The sequence below is a fragment of the Taudactylus pleione genome, unplaced genomic scaffold (genome assembly GCF_031769625.1).
Source record: "Taudactylus pleione unplaced genomic scaffold, aTauple2 ptg000117l, whole genome shotgun sequence".
In the NCBI taxonomy this organism is placed as follows: Eukaryota; Metazoa; Chordata; class Amphibia; order Anura; family Myobatrachidae; genus Taudactylus; species Taudactylus pleione.
The window spans coordinates 20,974,712-20,996,783 of NW_028284519.1; the positions used below are offsets into that span (position 1 = coordinate 20,974,712).

Consider the following 22,072-nt stretch of genomic DNA (forward strand, 5'->3'; position numbering starts at 1 on the left):
TACGGAGCGGGCACAATGGTGCATAAAGGTTAGTGGATCAGTGAAAAATAAAAGATTTCAATGTACAAAGAGTATTACAATTAGATAAAGCAGTGAATAGAGCACATTGTTAGAGGTGATGTTCGCTGTGCAGAGAAGCGCGCAACTTTTTCAACTCTGAATAAGGAATTGATTTTTGCACCAACTCTGAGCTGAGACAAGCTGTAACTAATCCAGTGTTCTCCCCAGAAATTTTTTGGAGCCGGGTGGCATCAAGAAGTAGCCAGGTGGGGGCCTTCGCAATTATGCGCGTGCCGGGAAAAGGGGTATCTCCCTTACCATTCCAGCCAGACAGGTCTCAGGCTGCTCCCCCACTGGCTCTCAGTCAAAAGGTGCCCATTATGCAGTGCCCCCTGTAGTTATCCCCATATGCAATGCCCCCCCTATTTGTCCCCTTTATACAGTGCCCCCTGTAGTTTTCCCCTTTATACATTGCCCCCTGTAGTTTTCCCCTTTATACAGTGCCCCCTGTAGTTTTCCACTTTATGCATTGCCCCCTGTAGTTTTGCTTTTCCCTTATGCAGTGCCCCCAGGCTGAAGTAGTGTCCCCAGACTGGACCCTTATGCAGTGCCCCCAGGCTTAGTGTCCCTTATGCAGTGCCCCCAGGCTTAAATAGTGTCCCTTATGCAGTGCCCCCAGGCTTAAATAGTGCCCCTTATGCAGTGCCCCCAGGCTTAAATAGTGCCCCTTAGGCAGTGCCCCCAGGGTTACATAGTGCCCCTTAGGCAGTGCCCCCAGACTGGTCCCAGCCCCAGCCCAGAGCTTACCTTAACTCGCTCGCTGCTCGTGCTGCCACTCCCGCTGCCTCGCTCTAACTAGATCCAGTAGGCGTGCGGGGCAGGCTCCTCACGTCGCAGGTGACGTCACCCGCACACTGCATCACTGGCAACGCTTGCCTCTGAAGCCATCTGAGGCTTCTTTAGCCTCCGGTCACTTCAGAGGCCAGCGTTCCACAGCAGGGGTCAGCGGGGGAAAGTGCCGGGCAGTAGACTGTTTCTGCCAGGCGATGCGCCCGCAGAAAACAGCCTGGGGAGAACACTGTAATCCCCATAGTTTTGATGTCACACATTTTACACCTTCCAATAGGAGAAACATTTCTAGGTAGAGTCTTGCTCAGTGTAAAGCAAAGCTTTATATCCATGAATTAATATACACATATAATAAATACAGTCCCAAAATTCCCTCATTCTCATATTTGATTTAAACCACAAATGAGGCAAAACCAAGGAGAATTTTGGCAAAATGACTGAACGGCTTCATATAATGAAGTTGATGGTTATAAAGTGGTAGGAAGTTGGAGTAGTGATGTAACGTTTACAACTGTGCACCAAGGTGGTAAAATCTATCTCAGGAGTGGAAAGTAGTTATACACAATAACTTGGACAGGATGGATGCACAGGTGCAATATATGCATTTTACACTGTACATCAAGTGGGTTTCGTAAGTGACCTCCATAAAAAGTTTCCTGAGGCTAGCAACAATATTGGGCAGATATAAATACAGATTAGCTATGAATATGTCTCATATATGTCTAGTGTTCCTGCTAGGGTGGTGTAGCGGGGCGCCGCGCCCTGCCCGATTTTAAAATGTCAAAATACACCCTGTTCTTATGGCAGTACATCTCTGAAGCAGCCTGCACTCAGCTGACCCCACCCTCAGGCTGCGGTGGGAAAGTTGCGGTTTAGCACTCACAGCCGGTGAATAGACGCTGTGTGAACGTGCACCGCTTCTATTCATAGTGCGGGGAGAGCTGGGGGCAGACCAGCATTTCCGTGAGTGTGGGCATGCCCCCATGAGTGATGTAAAAGGGGCGTGACATGAAGCCACACCCCTCCTGGTGTGACCACGCCCTTTTTCGGGAGCACATGCGCAGAATAGTGCTCCTTCTCCCGGACAGCGCCCTGCCTGCTGTTTAACCTAGAGCGTCTATGGGCCAAATGTATTAGGGTGAGAGTTTAGAAAACGTGAGAGTTTTGCAGTAAACTCTCGCACTATTACATCAGTCAAGTTGTATATTTAAAATGGGAAAATATCTGGATGAGAGTTCAATCGTCAGTTTTTTGAGTCTGAAAAATATACGAGTTTGCATGTTCTCGGACTCTATTACATTGGCTGAGTTTCAAAAGTGAGAGAGTTTACTGCTAAACTTTCACATCCTCTAAATTCTCACCCTATTACATTTGGCCCCTTATGTCTAAAGTTAATGTTGATCTTTAGGTGTGACAGATGCTGGCTGGTGATAAGTTGCCTTCCAAGGATGCTTCTCTTTGACAACTTTCAGAGTGTATCTCTTCAAATGAGGACAGTGCATCATAAAAGCCTGAATTACATCTGGTTCTACAACACAGTAGCAGTGAATTTCTTCCAACTTTATGCATTTTCTAGCTAAATCAATGAGACACGAGTTGAGACTGCTGGAGGAGGTAGTCTGTATTACCAGCTTCCTCAGAGTCTTTGTGTAGTGATTGCTGACGAAACGCAGCTGATTTGACATTTCATTGTAAGTGTTGAGTTGTAATGTGGCCACAGGGATATTTGGTTTTAAGTTTCGTGGGATTTTCCATGCTGGAACCGTGTGGTCAAACTCCAGATCCACAGACAGAGAGAGGTGGCGTTGACAGAGTGCTCCCCAAACTTTATCAGAGACAGCAAGAGAGTATTTGTCTAAACGCTCACACAAGATGTCCAGGTGGGTAAAGGGCGGCCTTTCTGGCTTCATCAGTTCTTGAAATACGTCTTCTGATAGACTAGCACAAAAGACACCTAAAACAGACAATTTAGGACACACTCGTAGAACCTCTATCAGAGTGTCAGGAGTCACTTTGCAAACTAACGTTCTATTATTGATGTACAAACTACGGAGGTTTGGACTCCCAGTAGCAATAAGTCTTGTAAAACCATCACTTAAAGTAAATGGGAGTTTACGTAAGTCAATATGGTGGAGGTCTATGTGACTTTCCTTCCGGCACAGCTCCATAATGCTGTCCAGGATTTCCAGACCAGAGTAGAACAAAGGGTTCTCCCCACAACAAATGATGTTCAAGCTCTCCAACTTCCTGCTCTCCTTGGCCAAACATTCCAGGATTTGAATCACATTTTTTCTTGTTGCTTCCTTGGATTGATCAAACTGAATCTTTAGCTGCCTAATCTGGCCAATAAAATGCTGCAGAGCTTCAAGGGATATTATCTCTTCTTCCGTTTCCAATCTTTAATAGAAGGGAAAATACAAGGTTAAATGAATGGACAATTTGGAACAAGAGCTAATTAATACACTGCATATTCTCTACACACTAGCAACACCAGAAATGTTTTTCTCATCATAGAAAACATTACAGAAACCATTTATTTCATGTGTTTTTCAAACAATTGTTATATGTGATTCCCAATATTCTTTAGTATTATTAAGATAAAAGTGTAGGAAGCTGTACATGACTTTTGCACTTGAATTTGTTGCTAGGATTTATGATCAAATCCTCAGTCAGCTATTGTCACAGGATATGGTCATTAGATCAACAATAAATAATGTTGTCATTTTAACAATGCCGACATCATATATGTCAGTGTCAGCACTGTGGTGTCGACATTGTGAATGTCAACAGACAACATGTCAATATTCTCAGAATGTCAACATGTGAAATGCCAACATTGTCGGTATTTTGGCATTAGGGCTAGGCTGCGGGACAGGAGGGTTGGGGTTAGGCACTAGGGTCAGGCCCGCTGAGAGCCGCAGCGGGCCCGGGTAATAGGGGGCGTGGCCTAATCGTGGGAGGTGTGGCCACGCCCCCTTCCTGAAAAAAAAGTTTTGCAGCACGGCGCTGCGCGCTGGGGAGGGAGGCGCTCTGGGCCCCCTCAGCCCTGCTCAAAGCCAGGGGGGGCGCGATCAGTGTGAAAACTCCCCCCCACAGGCATAGGAGACTGCTGTGGCTGCTGCTCAGCAACCACGAGCAGTCTCCACTGCAGCTCAGCACACGCTGTGTGCTGGGCTGCTCTGAGGGAGGGGGAGCGGCGCCGGACCCGGGCCCCCTCCGGGCCCCTCAGGAAGCCCGGGCCCCGGTAATCCCCCCCCTCTCGGCGCCCCTGACTAGGGTTAGGCTATGGGGTAGGGGTGAGGTTTGAGTTAGGAACTACAAGGAGAATTAGGGTTAGGGATAAGTAAACTCATCTAACCGCCGGGACCTGGAAGACGCCGCTGCAGCTGGTCGGGAGCAGGTAGATCATTCTAACATGTCAACATTTCATCAGTCTACAAGGTCAATATCAACATTATGACCATGTTGACATTCTCAGTTCGACATTATGACCTTATTGTCACCTATACAGCTTTAACGCCGAGGTAATTGATACTGTCTTCCCATGGCCTAAGACGTTCTACATCTACAATAGCAGAGAACTCTATGACATGTAGATCTTCTCATGTATATCCTGACCTGCCAATGCTGCTTTTTTTATGTTATTTTGACTCCGCCAGGCTTACTAAAGCCAAAAGTGCTGAAGATTGCCTCGTTTTACAAAGCGCAACATTGCCATCCCGATTTTTATCAGTGAACACTGGCCCTGATTCAGAGCCGGACGCTCTGACAGAGCGCTCGCTCTGAATCAGGGCCGGGCTATTTTTTTTTTAGAACGGCCTCCTGGCTGCTCGCATAGCTGTGGGTGACCACCCACAGCTATAGCGAGCGGCCAGGAAGATGGTCGCGATGGTCAAGACCATCGTGACCATCAGGCTTGCGACGAGACCCTTGTGGTAGGGTCTTGTTGCCGCAAGCCCCAAAGAGATTTCGGCTCTAACAGAGCCGAAATCTCTCCCACTGACATCACTCGTTATACGCCTCCGTTTGGGCAGCTACTCCCCCGGCCCGCCCACCAAAGGGGGCGTGCTGTCACTCAACATCGACAGCTTTCCCCCTTTGGTACGAGACCCGGAGTGATGGATTGCCTGTCCCTATCCAGGTCTCGCGCATGCGCACGACGGAGCCGGCTCAGTCGTGCGCATGCGCACTGCCCCACCATCGATCCGGTTGCAAGCGCACAGCGCTTGCGACCGGGTCAGAATCAGGCCCACAGAGCTAAATTTATCAATGTGTGATTTGTCAAACCAGAGTAAACTAAGCCAGAAACCCAGCAGGAGAAAGAGATGGTTGTGATTGATGAGATAGCGGAAAGTGCCGCATAGTGCCGGCAATTTTCACCTACAAACTGTTGGATAGTAAATGCAGTAGTTTTGAAGTGAAAATCATTAGCGATGTGCAGCGGTTTTAATACCGGTAAAAAATAAACAGTACATTTCCCTCCAAATGTCAGCGCTGTAACATATTTAAGTAATAAACCCTCCAAAAGACAGAGTTACTGCTTGAATGAGTTCAAGGCATGATGCAGAGTAACATCAAACTACCCAGGGAATTACTGGCCAGTAATAGTCTGTCATAAGGGGATTATTACATAGGCTCCCAGTCGAAGCAACTCGGTTTGCAGCAATGTCCAACTAAAGCAACCCTGTAGTTTGTGGCAAAACTCTCTTTTCTCACTCCCTCTCTTCCACCTCTGAAACTTTCAGTGGTTACACCATTAGGCTTTGCAATAAGCTCTGCTAAAGCCACTGCCCTCATAATATAAATTACTGTTATTGGTACAGCACACTCTGAGCCGGCTGGCTGCCAAAATTTCCAATCCAGGTATTACTAGTAGAATAACGCGTTAGATCAGGCGGTCAACTTCGACAGCTGCAAATGATAACAGTCACAGTCTATAATAAGATATAGGGCATTGGGGTAGATGTATGAAGCTGTGGAAAGTGATAAAGTGCAGAGTAATAAATGACCAACCAATCCGCTCCCACCTTTAATTTTTCAAACACAGCCTGTAACATGACAGTTGTGAGCTGATTGGTTGATCGTTTATCACTCTGCACTTTATCACTTTCCAGTGATCTGCCCCATTATGTAATAGCCTGCGAGATCATGCACGAGCGTGATTTGGCAAGGTTGGTTTAGCATTTTAATTCACTACCCCTTTAAAAATACAGAATCACGCCCGTGCCTGTGTCTCGCAGTTTTAATGTACAGATATTTGTAAAAATGAATTACCCATATTAAAATACATTGCTAGTGTGTACAAGCTATACTACAAGGTACATGACAGTAAGAAAGCAGAGCAATAAATAGGTAAATATTTTTAGGTGCAACTGAGGAGTGTCAGCCACTCACTGTACCCACTGTATAAAACTGGTTAACTCAGAAAAGCAGATTAAACCTTAAGAACAAATAGTTTTGATGTGAGGCTCCCGTCAAGCTGGTGAAGGAAAACTAGTGTGATATGTGCCTCTATAGCAAACTTTTCATGCTTTTACCTTGTTTAATATATGTACATTAAAAAGTTGTCTTGCAATGGGAAAGCATAGTTAATATTCCTGGATGAGAATCCCATTTCGGTTTCAACTGATCTCTTCCTTTTTACGCACTGGATTAAATCTTCCTTCCAATATTTAAATAAAAATGTTTTCGCGTTAATATTTGTCATTCCATTTCCGAATATTATTGCAAAGATTGAAACCATTGTAGATAAAAAAGCAATATTTCATTAATATCAGCCACATCTTTAATACAGACAACTTTTATATCAGCACTTGTCTAAGACGCCAATTGTGAAACGCGACGGTACATGCTGGCGCCATATAAATAACTCTTACTAAATAAAAATAAATAATAAAGAAGGCTGAAATTACATACGGCATGGCATATTAGTCTGCCATTTACAATAAGTGTGCAAAAGGTTTATATATTAATGTTATTACTATTGCTTTGTTTAAAAATTAATAATTTACTAAGTATCTATTTGAAGGTTTTCATTCTTTTAGTACTGGTCATAAAGTTAATAAGGCGCTACGTATATGTTTTCCTAGGTATTAATCATTTATTAAAGAAACCTGGAGTTTAAAGTGTAATACATTAATATATTTCACATCTATTCAAGTAAAATAAAAAAAATAAAAAATAATAAAAAAAAAATTTCTGCACTTCCCATGCTTGTATATTAAGCAAGTTAACTTTACACTTGGTTTGTACGTGCATATGGTAGAAAATTAGATTGTCAGCTCCTGTGGGGCACGAAGTGTTGTTTCTGGATAGTAGGAAATGATTGTGTAGTCTGTGGAAAGTGTTGGCACTTTGTACAGTTTGTCATTTCGGAGTAATGTACTCACAGTAACAGTATTCTTAATCCTTTCCAGATTGTTTGAGCAATAGTTGGCAGGGATGGCAATCTATACTGTAACAGTCCAGCTGGCCAACTATTTCTGAGATCAGATTCAAGACTCTAATTCCTGTAACCATTACTCACTGGCCAGTTACTCTTCCAGAAAAGGATTATAGGATTTGGGTAAATCCAAAAAACAAGTCCTTTTTATCTGTGTTTTTGTATTCGTAAGTTAGAAAAATAAATAGTACCCCCACCACCATTACCGCTTCCTCCCTTCTCTCTATAGAGATATTTTCGTGTGAGTGTTCACAGTACATCCGCTTCTATGTAACGTGTGTAGGATTTATGAATGTAGAATTAATGCTGCAGCAAGATAATTAGCTCAGTGCAATAAGTTACATAAGTCAAAATTCAATATCAAAGTACTGTATTTGCTGTAAGTCCCATTTAGTACTGTTGATGGGACAGGATGCAACAGGATTTAGTGATATCAAAACCTTGGATTGTACGTCTAATCAGCATTGAAGGAAGTTGTAATTGTTGAAATTAAAAGCAGGATGTTCAATATTTCTGAAAAAAATAGAGCGCCAAGAAAATTTTTCAACCACACAAACGAGAATTTGCTTTGCAAGAAAAAATATTGTAATTAATAAAAACAGATATATAATAGGAGAAATATATAGCACTTACATACTATATAAAGAAGGCAACCAGTGGACTATATGCACCAGATACCTGCAAAAGTGTTTATGCTCTATGGCTAACTTCCTCCATTTTCAAATGTATGCGCTCATCCTACAGTGCTGCCCTTTCCCTCTCTAAACCATAAAATCTTTTTTTCAAGGACCTCATCTCCTCCCAGTCCTCAAACCCCCGGCGTCTTTTCGCTTCCCCTCCTCACTCTCTGCCTTTGACTTGCCACCTACTTTACATCTAAAATTGACTCCAGACCCTCAGCACTCCACCCTGCTCCTTTCCCAGACCACCTCTCCCCATTCATCTTACCAACTCTGACATCTTTATCCCTAGGAAAGTCATGACTCTCATCCGGTCCTCCCCCCCCTCCCCCCTTGACCCTATCCCCTCCCGCCTCCTCTACTACCTCTCTCCTTCTGCCTGTTCCAATCTTGCCCACCTCCTCAATCTCTCCCTCTCATCAGGCACTGTGACATCTGCATTCAAACATGCCCTTTTCTTCCCCATTCTTAAAAACCTACCCTTGATCCTAACACACTCTACAAATACCGACCCATTTTTTTCCTCCCTTTTGCCTCCAAACTCCTTGAGCATACCACCTTTCTTTCCTCCCACTCCCTGCTTGACCCATTTCAGTCTGGCTTCTGGCTTCTGTCCTTTCCATTCCACCAAACTGCCCTCACGAAAATCTGTAATGACCTCCTTGCTGCCAAATCCAAGGGCCACTACTCTCTGCTCATTCTCTCCAACCTCTCTGCTGCTTTTGACACTGTGGACCATCCTCTCCTCATGCAAATCCTTCACTCCCATGGTCTAAGTGATACTGCCCTCTCCTGGCTGTCCTACTACCCATCTGTCCATTCCATCTCTGTCTCCTCTTATCACTCCTCCCCCTCCCCTCCACTTCCACTAATGGTGGGTGTCCTCCAAGGTTCTGTTCTTGAACCCCTCCTATTCTCCCTTGACCACTCTCATTCGTATCTCCAAATGTCTCTCTGCTATCTCTTCCAGGATGTCCCAGCACTTTCCTAAACTTAACATATCTAAGACTGAGCTGATCGTTTTGTCACCTTTCCGCATAACCTCACTTCCTACAATTTCATTATCTATTGATGAAACAACCATCTCCTCTAGTCCCCAAGTACGTTGTCTTGGTGTTATCCTTGACACATCCTCTCTCCTTCAAAACACACATTCAGTACCTTTTAACTGCTGTCATTTCCATCTCGAAAAGATTTCCACTCACTGGTCATCTCCAGATTGGACTACTGTAACCTCCCTCTATCTGGCCTCCCTGAATCCCACCCTGTCTCCACTATAATCTGTCCTCAATGCTGCTACTCAGCTCATCTTCCTCTCCAAATGTTCTACATTTGCCTCTCCTCTCCTACAAGCCCTCCACTGGCTCCCTTTCCCCTTCATAAGCCAATTCAAGCTTCTCACCCTCACCCAATCCCCTCCCATTTACATCTCTGACCTCATCTGCCTTAACACACCTGACCACCCAATTTGCTCCACAACTGCATGCCACCTCTCCTGCCAACTAATTACTTCCTCCCACTCCCAGCCCGTTCTGCTCCCTACCTCTGGAATTCTCTCCCTCTATCAGACTTTCCACTTCTCTACTAACCTTCAAACAGGCTCCCAAGACCCACTCCAACATCTAAGCCTTCCAGCTCTCATCCTAACCCACTGCTCGATGATCCTTCCTCACTTGACTACACCTGTGTCAGCCCCTCCCCTTAAGAATGTAAGCTCTCACAAGCAGGGCCCTCTTCCCTGATGTGCTTCTCCTTCCCTTACTTACACTTTCCCTTACTTACACTATCACTTACTCCTAACTCCCCACAAATGCACCTAAAACTTGGCTGCTGACCCCTTGCTTCTTGTTGAAGTGTTATGATAGCGAATGCAGCAAATTGTATAAACCATGTCCTTGTCCCGCATTGTTTAATAACTGTTTTCTTGTGTGATCATTTGATTATGTACTTTGTAAGGCGCTGCGGAACTCTTGTGGCACCATATAAAAGGATAATAATAACTATATATCAGATGGACATGGCAATAATATCCAAAGTACATACCAGTTCAGTGATGTACCGTACATAACAGACCCTCCAACATGACCCCTTCCATTAGGTACAAAATGCTCTGCTCCTGGATTTCCCTCTTAATTTATGATTGCAGACACCTGTGCTGAAACACCTGTCTCATCAACTAACTAGCTCAACACAGGTGACTGCAATAATAAATTAGGTGGGAAATCCAGGAGCAGAGCATTTTGTACCTGATGGGAGGGGTCAAATACAAACGTCTTGTTTATTTGGCATATTCTGCCTAAAAAAACAAAAAATTGGGATTTAATCCTGACTAAAGAAATTGAGATTAGTGGCATGTAAACGTTGTGATTAGTGGCATGTAAACGTGGCGGCCATTTTCCGGCATTCTGTGCATGCACAGCAAACTCCTGGCACTAGAGTGTGCCTGGAGTCTACTTCGGATGCGCAGAACACCGGAAAAATGGCCACGGCGGCCATTTTCCGGTGTTCTGAGCAGCACTGACACCCGCCGCGGGACCACGGACAGGTAAGTTTAAAATAATATGGGTGCAGGGTGAGCGGTGCCCCCCTGGACCCGGGGCCCGTGTGCCCCGCACACACTGCACCCATTATAGATACGCCACTGCCCTGACCTAAAGTTTTGTATTGTATTACTAACATACTGGACCCGGCCTGCACTGGGTCATGGGGTCTCACATCCCCATCGCCCCTTCACCTACACTTATCCTGGACGCACTATCCCAGCTGCCCCTACTATCTGTTCCTGGTAGTGGAAGCAATTAGCGTTAGGAAGATGTGTGCACCGGCTCCCACTTCACATGTGTAATGTCCCATTTTAACTTGGGACCAGGTTCGAATTCAATCAGAGGGGCAAGCAATGTGTTTCGCTATTTAACAACAGACACAATGACAGACATATTTACAAGGGTTCAACGCAATTTTAATATGCAATAAAACAAATGACACATAACAATGGTCCATTTAATACATTATCTCAACTTCACTTTAATAGAGTTTTGCTACAACTCATTCACCACAATAAACATTTCCTAAACAGCTTGTTTCAGAAAACAATTACACTTTGTGTTATATACAGTATTAAATAAAAACACACATTACAGCATAACAGTGGAAGCAAGGATTTTCCTACAGTTCCACAGTTTTAGTTTTTAACAAAGCATAGTCCAGCATAAAGAAATATCAGAGATTTGCATACAGTTCATGGCTTAAGCCTTAAGCAGAGTCCAGCATTAAGGGAAATGAATAGAGATTAGCATACAGTTTGCGGCATTAGCTATAAGCAGAGTCCAGCATTAAGGGAAATGAATAGAGATTAGCATGCAGTTTGCGGCGTTAGCTATAAGCAGAGTCCAGCATTAAGGGAAATGAATAGAGATTAGCATACAGTTTGCGGCGTTAGCTATAAACAGAGTCCAGCATTAAGGGAAATGAATAGAGATTAGCATACAGTTTGCGGCATTAGCTATAAGCAGAGTCCAGCATTAAGGGAAATGAATAGAGATTAGCATACAGTTTGCGGCATTAGCTATAAGCAGAGTCCAGCATTAAGGGAAATGAATAGAGATTAGCATACAGTTTGCGGCATTAGCTATAAGCAGAGTCCAGCATTAAGGGAAATGAATAGAGATTAGCATACAGTTTGCGGCATTAGCTATAAGCAGAGTCCAGCATTAAGGGAAATGAATAGAGATTAGCATACAGTTTGCGGCATTAGCTATAAGCAGAGTCCAGCATTAAGGGAAATGAATAGAGATTAGCATACAGTTTGCGGCATTAGCTATAAGCAGAGTCCAGCATTAAGGGAAATGAATAGAGATTAGCATGCAGTTTGCGGCGTTAGCTATAAGCAGAGTCCAGCATTAAGGGAAATGAATAGAGATTAGCATACAGTTTGCGGCGTTAGCTATAAGCAGAGTCCAGCATTAAGGGAAATGAATAGAGATTAGCATACAGTTTGCGGCATTAGCTATAAGCAGAGTCCAGCATTAAGGGAAATGAATAGAGATTAGCATACAGTTTGCGGCATTAGCTATAAGCAGAGTCCAGCATTAAGGGAAATGAATAGAGATTAGCATACAGTTTGCGGCATTAGCTATAAGCAGAGTCCAGCATTAAGGGAAATGAATAGAGATTAGCATACAGTTTGCGGCATTAGCTATAAGCAGAGTCCAGCATTAAGGGAAATGAATAGAGATTAGCATACAGTTTGCGGCATTAGCTATAAGCAGAGTCCAGCATTAAGGGAAATGAATAGAGATTAGCATACAGTTTGCGGCGTTAGCTATAAGCAGAGTCCAGCATTAAGGGAAATGAATAGAGATTAGCATACAGTTTGCGGCGTTAGCTATAAGCAGAGTCCAGCATTAAGGGAAATGAATAGAGATTAGCATACAGTTTGCGGCATTAGCTATAAGCAGAGTCCAGCATTAAGGGAAATGAATAGAGATTAGCATACAGTTTGCGGCATTAGCTATAAGCAGAGTCCAGCATTAAGGGAAATGAATAGAGATTAGCATACAGTTTGCGGCATTAGCTATAAGCAGAGTCCAGCATTAAGGGAAATGAATAGAGATTAGCATACAGTTTGCGGCGTTAGCTATAAGCAGAGTCCAGCATTAAGGGAAATGAATAGAGATTAGCATACAGTTTGCGGCGTTAGCTATAAGCAGAGTCCAGCATTAAGGGAAATGAATAGAGATTAGCATACAGTTTGCGGCATGAGATATAATTTAAAAAAAAAACCAGTTCACCATATTTCACTGCAGTTGGCACTAAACATATACCTAGGAGCAACATGGAGGCATTTCACATAACAGTAATAACAGTTCATTTCAATAACACATAACAGTTAATTTCTTAACAGTAATAAGTGTAGCCCATCCTTTTACTTATTACAGGCCTCCATAAGAAGGCATTAGGATGTGCTTACTAGCAAATAATCCTAAAATGCTAGCAAAGAGAGGCGTGTAAACATAAAGCATTTAAATACATTGTCATATACGAATGACCAAGCAAAAAAAACAGTTGTCAGAGATGAATAACAGACTATGGGCCTGATTCAGAGCCGGACGCAATTAGCGCTCGCTCGTCCTGATAATAGGGGTGGCTATTCAAATGAACCGTTCGCTGTTTGCGGTCTGTTCACGCCTCTAGGTCTGAACGAGCGAACAAAACTTGTGGTCGTTTTTTGGGAAACTACGCCCCCTGGCCGCTCGCATCCTACGTCATGTCCGCTATTTATTAGATTAATCGAGTACATCGACCAGGGTATGAACTGCTCGCTATTCTTGTGGTTGGTTTTTGCTACCACAATTTTGCGAGCAGTTCTGGCTATTAAATAACCCAGTGACGTGGTCAATGACGCTGCTGTTTTAAATATGCACACCCATAAAACGCCCGTTTTGACCTTTAAGCACGCCTGCGATCGGATCTCCACTCCCCGTTTTCAAGCACCTTCCCCTGTTACCACCCACATACGCCTCATTCTGTCACTCAAATTATCAGGCATTCGCTATTTTGCGAGCACATGAATTTCGGCCGCACTGACTGGTTCGCGCATGTGTATAACGATCCGTGCGCATGCGCAGTTGGGCAAACATCACTCGGAGCGAACGAGCTGCCGCTTGCGAGTGGCTCTGAATCAGGCCCTATGCTATTAGCAGTAACGTCCCTATGGTAGTAGATTCAAACCAGAAGTTTCCTTCCCTAAGGTTACACAAAAGCTGTAGGTCACTGGTAAGTCACGTAATAAGCTGCCAAACCATTATGCACAGATTTCCATACAAGTAGCAGGTGATAAAAGAGCATGCAATGAAGCGCTATGTTCTATTTATAAATGACAACACCAGCCAGCACTACTAATCCTCATTCTGCACATCGGCAACACTATACCCCCAGACAGGCATCCACACCACGAGAGAGAGAGAGAGAGAGAGGAGAGAGAGAAAAATTAAACCATGGGCCTCACCCCCAGCAGCGGCTCTTCTGCCTCCCACGAACTCCAACACAGCCCGGGATGCTGAGCACCGCACCGGGCTGTGCTCCATATGGCCAAGCTCTAGAAATGGGCTCCTTTAAAGTGTCCTCTATGGGTTTTCCCTCCGGTGTGGTGTAGTCCGGGGCTCCGTCGTTTCCACAGGTCCAATCAGCAGCCATTTCTGCGGCAGCAGACAGCGTCAGCTACCACTCTGTAGGGGTCCTCTCAGCAGGCGTCTCTTTAGCGGCAACAGGTCTGTCCCAGGGTCCTCGTCAGCAGGACCGGTATGCAGTTGCGGGTGCCTCCTCAGCTGTGTCCTATTCTTCTTCCAGGCTCCAGTCAGCGACAAAAGGCTCTCCCCAGCGGCAGCGTCCTCCAGACACTATCCTGGGCTAGCAGTGGGGTCCTCCAGGTTTGCGATCAGCAGGGGCTGTCCTCCTCAATGCCCGCGCTGGCCAGCGGTCCTCTCCGCTCCACCTGCAGAGTTTCCTGGCAGCCGGGGTACCCTCGACTGGCGGCTGCGTCCAGTTCCAGGCAGCAGCGACCTTCTCACTCCGGCAATGGTCACCAGCTCTTCAGTGGGGGTCCTCCGGTCCGCGGACACTCTTCAGACATGGTGAGTGGGGCCTTCCTGCTGGGACCTCCGGCTTTCCCAGCAGATCCCTGCGGTGGAGTCCTCCGTTTACACAGAGGGGGACTTCAGGCTTAACCCCAGTTGGCAGGGTCTGGCTTTACTCCAGATAGCAGACGGCTTCCAGCTGAGTCATCACCCTGTGGTGCACTCCTCCCGGAGTTCAGGCGGAAAGGCAGGATTTTCTGGGAACATTCTTACTCTCTGAGTCCCAGCAGCAGTCACCAGCAGGGGAGAGCAGGTGGGTGTTTAGAGGTGTGTGTGAGGGGTCCGGCAGACAGTCCTCAGCTCCTCTGGTGATTGCTTCTGCTGGATCCAGCTGCACTTCACCCTGACAGGGCAGTAGGTCCAGCGATCACTCTCCTTTACCCTCCCCAGAGCTGGGATCCTCATAACAGCTCCCTTGTTCCTGCTCTGCATGCAGCAACTCACTCTTCCATCAGCCCGGCCAGGTCCCATTACAGCCAGGGTCTGTCAGGGTCAACCCTGACACTAGCAGGGGAACTTGCCAGGCTTTACACAGCCGGGTACACTTCACTGGAGCAGCTCCCTGTGCCCTCAGCCGCACCCTCCTGCAGGTACACTTTTGATTTTTCTCCCAGCTACATGGTGACTCCGCAACACAATTAATTTCCCATGTGTGTCTTCCCTTTTGTGACAGCTATTTCTCCAGGGTCAGGCAGTCTTTCCCCTACTGCAGGATCTCTAAACTCCATATTAACTACATGCCAGCACCTGGTGCCCAGCTCCTTCCAATCAGGGTTCTCTTCCACCCTCCGGGGAACCATTTTTATAATCTCCCTACACTGCTCTGCCCGCCTTCCTGGGTCTGTACCGACTCCTCTGAGTGGACAGGGGGCCCCAGTAACACACCGCACCTGGGCTCTTCTACCCAGACACCACCAATAAAAGAAAGGACATTTTCCCGTGCAAAGGGGTTGCTGGCCGGCTGTAGAATCTTCCCCCCTGGGTTGTGCAGGCTCAGAAGCAGTCAGAGCCAGTGGGGTCAGAAAACATTCATCAGCCTGCTAACTATAGGGAATGGGGCTGCAGTATATGTATAGTAAATGGAATACAATAATAAAAAAATAAAAAAAGTGGGGGACCTCTTTTTGGGTACAAATATGGGGGTACCACACATGTCTGACTTGGGATAGACCATTTATTATTGCTCTGCATGGAAAACCTGTTGATATGACATAGAAATGTTATATGATCAGGTAGATTAGAGGTTATGCTGATGTAAGGGAACATGGGCTATGATCACTGTCAACCCTGCTAGCATAAAAGCTCGCATGATGTGCAGTTTCCTTATAGTGTGTATATTGATATACTGGAGTATATAAATACCATAGTTGCCTACTTTCCCAGAATATCAGGAAGACTCCCAAATTTCAGGACTAGACCAGCCTCCTGCATCCGCCTGAGGAGTAGACGACCCGGAGGCTCGATTATGCAATTTGCAGTGATTTGCGTCACTGTACAGCGTGGGTGGGTCCACGACTCATGACACTACGCAGCCGACACCTCATACCTGCCCCCCCTCCGCATATCCCAGGTAGAAAGTTGACAAGTATGATAAATACAAATCTGTGTTATTTTTCTAGTCCAACCCTAACTTGCTCTGTGGCACCAATAATACGACCTGTGGGGCCTTGAAACTAGTTACAGCTCTGACATGAATCTTGGAAGCTGGCAATGCAGAAAGACAGACTAGTCAGATATGTCATGTATTAGCAAGTGCAAAGTTCTCTTTCTTCTGATCTTTACCAACTATCTATGTAGTCAATTGGTAATATAACAACATCATGTCCCTACCTGATTTCTGTGTAGTGCCAGACAGAGTTTGATGCCACCGCAGATGCCCAAAAGTCACACACCCGGGAGACAGCCCATCTGTCTGCAAGAGGCAGATAATAGAAGATCTGTGCAAGCACTTCCTGTGGCATGTACTCCCACTGTAAGGACATGGTGGCTGGCTTGACCGCTTCTAGGTAAACCTGTGTACAGATGCAAAGTGAGAGGCAGGTAATATATATTCCATGATACAGGATATTGCAGAACAATGACTCAGCACATTCTCTGCTCCCTCATTGGTTTATTGGAACAGCTATTGCTCAAGGCTAGTTTATGGCTCCCTAGGTAAACATTTCATTAAAAGGTTTTGCTTTTAAAATGATATCATTGAGAACAGGTTTAAGGTGACTTGGTCATGTAAGGAGAGGCTCCACTTAATAAGTCACAGCTAACAGGGCAGTGCTTTACATACTGTAATCAGTGGCACAATCCCTGGGTGGGGAGACTAGGGGGTACATTTACTAAGGGACTTTTTTTTGCCACTTTGCAGTGCTTTTTAGCCCTCAAAACCACAGGATTTACTGTCCTTCGGTTTGGAGGGTGAAGACTCAAACTGCACCCAAAAATAATACTGGATCCCCCACTTATAATAAATACATACTTTCCCCACTGAAATTTATTGCCTCTCTTGATAGGGATCGGTATGAAATACCGGCGGCTGTTTAGTTCAAATCCCGACAGGAGATGCACGACAGGAGGTGATCCCGACACCGGCTGGTAAGTACCATAATCCTCCCTTAGGGGTGCCTAACCTAAAACAACCGGGGTGGTGCCTAAACCTAACCCCCCTTTCTCGCACCCTAAACCTCCCGGGGGGGCATAACCTACCTCCGGCGGTGCCTAACCCTTCCCCCCTAGGGATGCCTACCCAAATCTCCCCCCCCAAACCTAACCCCGCTACACTACCTAACCTAACCCTCCCCCCTGCGCTGCTACCACTAAGGACGCTCCAAGCTTACCTCGTCCGGGCTGTGGTGCCTCGGTGTTCCAGAGTCAGGATTAAAATAGGAGTCAGTATTTCGACGCCTATCTTAAGTTCCCCGTCGGGCTTCTCCTGTAGGGATATAAACCGGTGGCATTTGGTCCGCCGGTCTATTAACTGCTTCCCATCTTGATAAACTCTTAATGACAACACTGATAATAAATATTTATTGCCCACATTCATGATAAATGGTTAATGCCCCTGCTGTTAATAAATATGTGAATCCCCGCTGACAATTAATATTTAGAGGCTAATGCAGACTTGCCCGTATTGGCATTGCACATACTCAGAAAGTTAATATACGCATATAAAGACCAGCACGCATTTTGCATGTATTAAACTTTGCACCTGGAGAGGCACACTGGGGGAGAAAAGGGGCTTTGTCATGTAGGAGGTGGTATCTTTTGCACCTGCTATAGGGCTGACACAAGTTAGCAATGATGATGATGACGGGTAGTAAACCAGGTATATATGTTGCCGATGCGTCCACATCTCAAATGCTTACAGCGCTACATAAATATACAATTATTCCATGCACTTTTCTAATTTTGCTAGTAATTTATGCCCATTTTACTCCTGGCTGCAATGTCGCCTCTGATAATGAATATTTAATGCCCCCGCTGATAATTACTTCATACTTACCTACTTTTCTGCCTTATGGGAGATACAAGGGGCATAGTGCTGCAATCGCATCATAGTGCCCCACCCCCCACTATACAAGGCAGAGATTACTGGCCTTAGTGGGAATTCAATGGTTGCCAGCTATCGGATGCAGCTTTCAATGACCATCCGATGGCTGGCTGTGGGAGGAGCATTCACACGGCATCTATTCACAGTATAAGGCCTATTTCACACCTGCCGGATTTTGTGTAAAATTTAATTAAACAGGGAACCTGCTGGGTCCTTACATACGGCATGGGTACGTCACAGTCGCCGTGTAACAGCCGGGAGTATCCACTGAGCAGGACGGCTGCCGTGCCGTCCAAGCCGGCTTGTACTGCAGCTGCTGCGCATGCCCAGGGGAAAAAAAAAACACATTAAAAACGTCTCAAAGCCATTCCATGTGAAAGTCACTGAGTGCCTGATTCAGAGCCGGAAGCTATTTGTGCTCACTCGTCCAGAAAAAGGGGCTGGCTATTTAAATTGACCGTTCGTTCTTTTCGGTCTGTTGACGCCTCTATGTCTGAACGAGCGAACAAAACATGCAGACTTTTTTTTGTAAAAAACGCCCCCTGGCCGCTCGCATCATACGTCATCTCCGCTATTTATTAGATTAATCGTTTACATCGAAAGGCATCTGAACTGCTCGCAGTGCTTGTGGTTGGATTTTCCTACCGCAATCATGCGAACAGTTCAGGCTAAGAAACAACCAAGTGACGTGGTCGATGGCGCTGCTTTGTTAATTATGCACACCCTTAAAACGCCCGTTTTGATCTTTTGGCACGCCTGTGTTCGGATCTCCACGCCCCGTTTTCAAGCACCTTCCCCTGTTACCACCCACAAACGCCTCATCCTGTCACTCAAATTAGCAGGCACTCACTATTTTGCGAGCACACGATTTTCGGCCGCACTGACTGGTTCACGCATGCGTACTAAAACCCATACGCATGCGCAGATGTGCAAACATCGCTCGGAGCAAACGAGCGGCTCTGAATCAGGCCCTGAGTGCCTGAAAAAAACCGTCCGGCTCCTGCCTGTTTTGTGTCCGGCCGGCCAACACCGGCAAGTGTGAAATAGCCCTAAGGGAAGCCTGTAGGCAGCCCAGCTTCTCAGTGCTGGGCACACCCCCACAGTTATGTGAATGGAGATGCCTCGAAGCTCTGCCCCTTTCAGCCTTCAGTTATACCATTGAATGGTTGAGATGCGATGGCAACTAGCCAATGCTGAACTTCATGTCGAAAGCCCGGCAACCATTCAATGCCGGGCTTCCGATGTCCATCCCTAAAGTTTCGTACATACGATACAATATATCCCATGATATATATCGTTCCAACGCAGATCAAAACAATACATTGCACACATCGGAGTGCGTACGCATGATCCGTCGTTAATGGCGGTCGTTCATCACATCGTCCCATCTGCTGTCTGCAAAGCAGATCGGTCGATGCAATGAACGACGCAGTGCTGTTACATGAAGCATGTAACGACACATTGCGCCATCGTACACCAGACCGTGCAATGTGTGCGGCACGTACGATATATAGTTACATCGCATTGCACTGTGGCTGGGTGACACATCGTATAGTGTGTACCCAGCTCAGGATTGATGCAAGCCAGGAGAGCAGATGTCCCTCAACCCGGCGAATGATGGGTCAAAAAACTAGTGTCCTCATAAAACAACATATAATGTGGATTTTTGTATTCTACTAGAAAGAGTGAAAGAATTGCTTTCACAGTGCTGCGGAGTAGTAGATGCCATTAGGCCACAGAAGGGGGTACATAAGTCATCCTGGCAGCAGACCCCTCCCAAATCTCCTTCCTAGTTGTGGAAACATCAGGGCAGGCAGATAAGTGGTTAAAAAATAGTTTCTTTAATGCAACAGCAACACGCAGTTACAGGGTTCTATGCAATATACAGACATACATGTGTATAATAATGTAAAATATCATATCCCATATATCACAGCAGTTAATGCCAATCATGCAATGCACACCCATTAAACTCACCAGCATAGAAATCCTGAATTCCCTTCCTGGTTCCTTCCTGATACAAGTCAGCTGCCAGTTTCCTTTCCCTCCCACACAGATGTATTGGCTCTTTAGAGTCAGGTGACACACAGAGAACACACACTGTAACAGGCTGCTTACGATAATAGTCTAGTTACTTGTATGGCCAAGTTTATAATGAGAGAGATAAGTTAGTATAAGATTAACTTATATCTGTACTAGCATACAGGAAAACCATATTAGGTCCAGGCACATAACCTACGCCGGCCAGATTGTTGCTTAGTTTTTTCAACTATTGTAACACGTAAACTGGAACTAAACTTATAACTGAAAGCATCTACACTAACATAAGGCATAATCTATTCACTCATTTGAAAAAATTGCCTTATAGTGATTCCCACCATCTGTGCATTCTCAAACTAGCATGTTAAAAAAAAAGTTACTTTAGGATGTAGGGAAGATTATTGTGACATACATTTAAACATATATGGCATCATGCCGTGAGCACGTTATAATGTTGAAAACAGGGGCGTCTTAAGAGAGGAGGGGGCCTGTGTGCACTCCCTGTGCGGGGCCCCTTCCTCTCTCCCTGTGCGGGGCCCCTTCCTGACGCGGCTAGCCAACCACCGGTGCCATAGTAGACTTCGGGCACTAGAGTGTGCCCGGAGTCTACTGCACATGCGCAGAACGCCGGAAAATGTCCGTGGCGGCCATTTTCCGGTGTTTTGAGCAGCGCAGACACCCGATGTGGGACCACGGACAGATAAGTCTAAAATAATATGGGTGCAGTGTGTGCGGTACAGTTAGAAGCTGATTGGTTGGTGATATATATATCTTACAATTGCAGGGGCAAATGTAGGATTTTTAAGGGGGGGTTTCCATACATTACAGTATATATTTATATATATATATATACACACAGGGCCGTAGCTAGGGTAGTGTGGCCATCGCACAGGGCACCACAGGTCAGGGGGCGCTGTTTGGGCCTGTAAAATTTCTGTTTATTATCATTTTTGCTTGTAGCTTCCTCTCCTATCTTTTCCCTGGCCCTTCCCCATGAAGCCATGGCCCTTTTTTGGGTGCATTATGTCCCTTTGAAAAATGAGGGGGGCGCCAATGCTCTTTCTGGCACAGGGCACCAACAAGTCTAGTTACGGCTCTGTGTATATACTGTGTATATATAGATAGATAGATAGATAGATAGATAGATAGATAGATAGATAGATAGATAGATAGATAGATAGATAGATAGACATATACACAGGGCGATTTTTCTGGTAAAATACACAAACACACTTATTTTGTTTTACTGTAGTAGATTGAATATGTATTGGGCAGGCACTGCCATTAGTGAACCTAGATGGTTACCTACTTAGCCAGGGTTTTTTAAAACCCTTAGAGCACCCCTCAGACACGCGCACCACACACACACCTCTGCATATAAACACTGCTGACATAATTTTATTAAAGATGTGCCCCCCCAACACAAGTTGTCCCCACATAAGAAACAATCACATTTCCCCCCACATTAAAATAAACATTGCATTGTCCCCACAGAAGGCAAAACAATACATCCCACATAAAAATAGAACCACACTGGCTATAAGATTTTATATTGGCCCTACCTGTCCGTGGAAGAGAAAGGTGTTTCCTGCCCCTCAGGCATGGAAGCGGGTACAGCGGCAGCCTATCATGGAGGACCTCTCACTGCGCAGCAGGGAGCACTGTGCGGGCGTGACGGCGAAGCTGCGGGCGTGACCTATGATGTCACGCCGCCGCGTGTCCATTGGTCATGGCCCGGGCAGCGGCTGAGACCCAAAGTAAGTTAGTTTACTGCGGGCACGGGATCTCTCCACCTCTTCTCCGGCGGCACACCTGGAAACCTCTCGATAGGAGGAGGCAGATGCCGCGTTACTGACACAGCTGTCTCATATCGGTCAGAAGCAGC

At 45.7% G+C, this 22,072-nt stretch overlaps 1 protein-coding gene across 1 annotated transcript; it reads right to left on the bottom strand.

Annotated features, from left to right (window-relative positions):
• Positions 1 to 479: 479 nt before the first annotated feature.
• FBXL8 (F-box and leucine rich repeat protein 8) lies at positions 480 to 21,832 on the bottom strand. Its single transcript, XM_088471908.1, has 4 exons — positions 21,750 to 21,832; positions 20,125 to 20,214; positions 16,437 to 16,618; positions 480 to 3,246 (listed from the first exon to the last, which is right to left on the bottom strand). Exons 2-4 carry the CDS (start codon positions 20,128 to 20,130, stop codon positions 2,241 to 2,243), a joined length of 1,194 nt encoding a protein of 397 aa, XP_088328034.1. The 5' UTR covers positions 20,131 to 20,214; positions 21,750 to 21,832; the 3' UTR covers positions 480 to 2,240.
• Between the last annotated feature and the right edge of the window lie 240 nt (positions 21,833 to 22,072).

What these genes read in the sequence shown, in the direction of transcription:
- FBXL8 (XM_088471908.1), bottom strand. An exon ending in TGGCACTACACAGAAATCAG is followed by an intron (nt 3,247 to 16,436) that starts GTAGGGACATGA and finishes CTTCTATTAAAG; the next exon opens with ATTGGAAACGGAAGAAGAGA.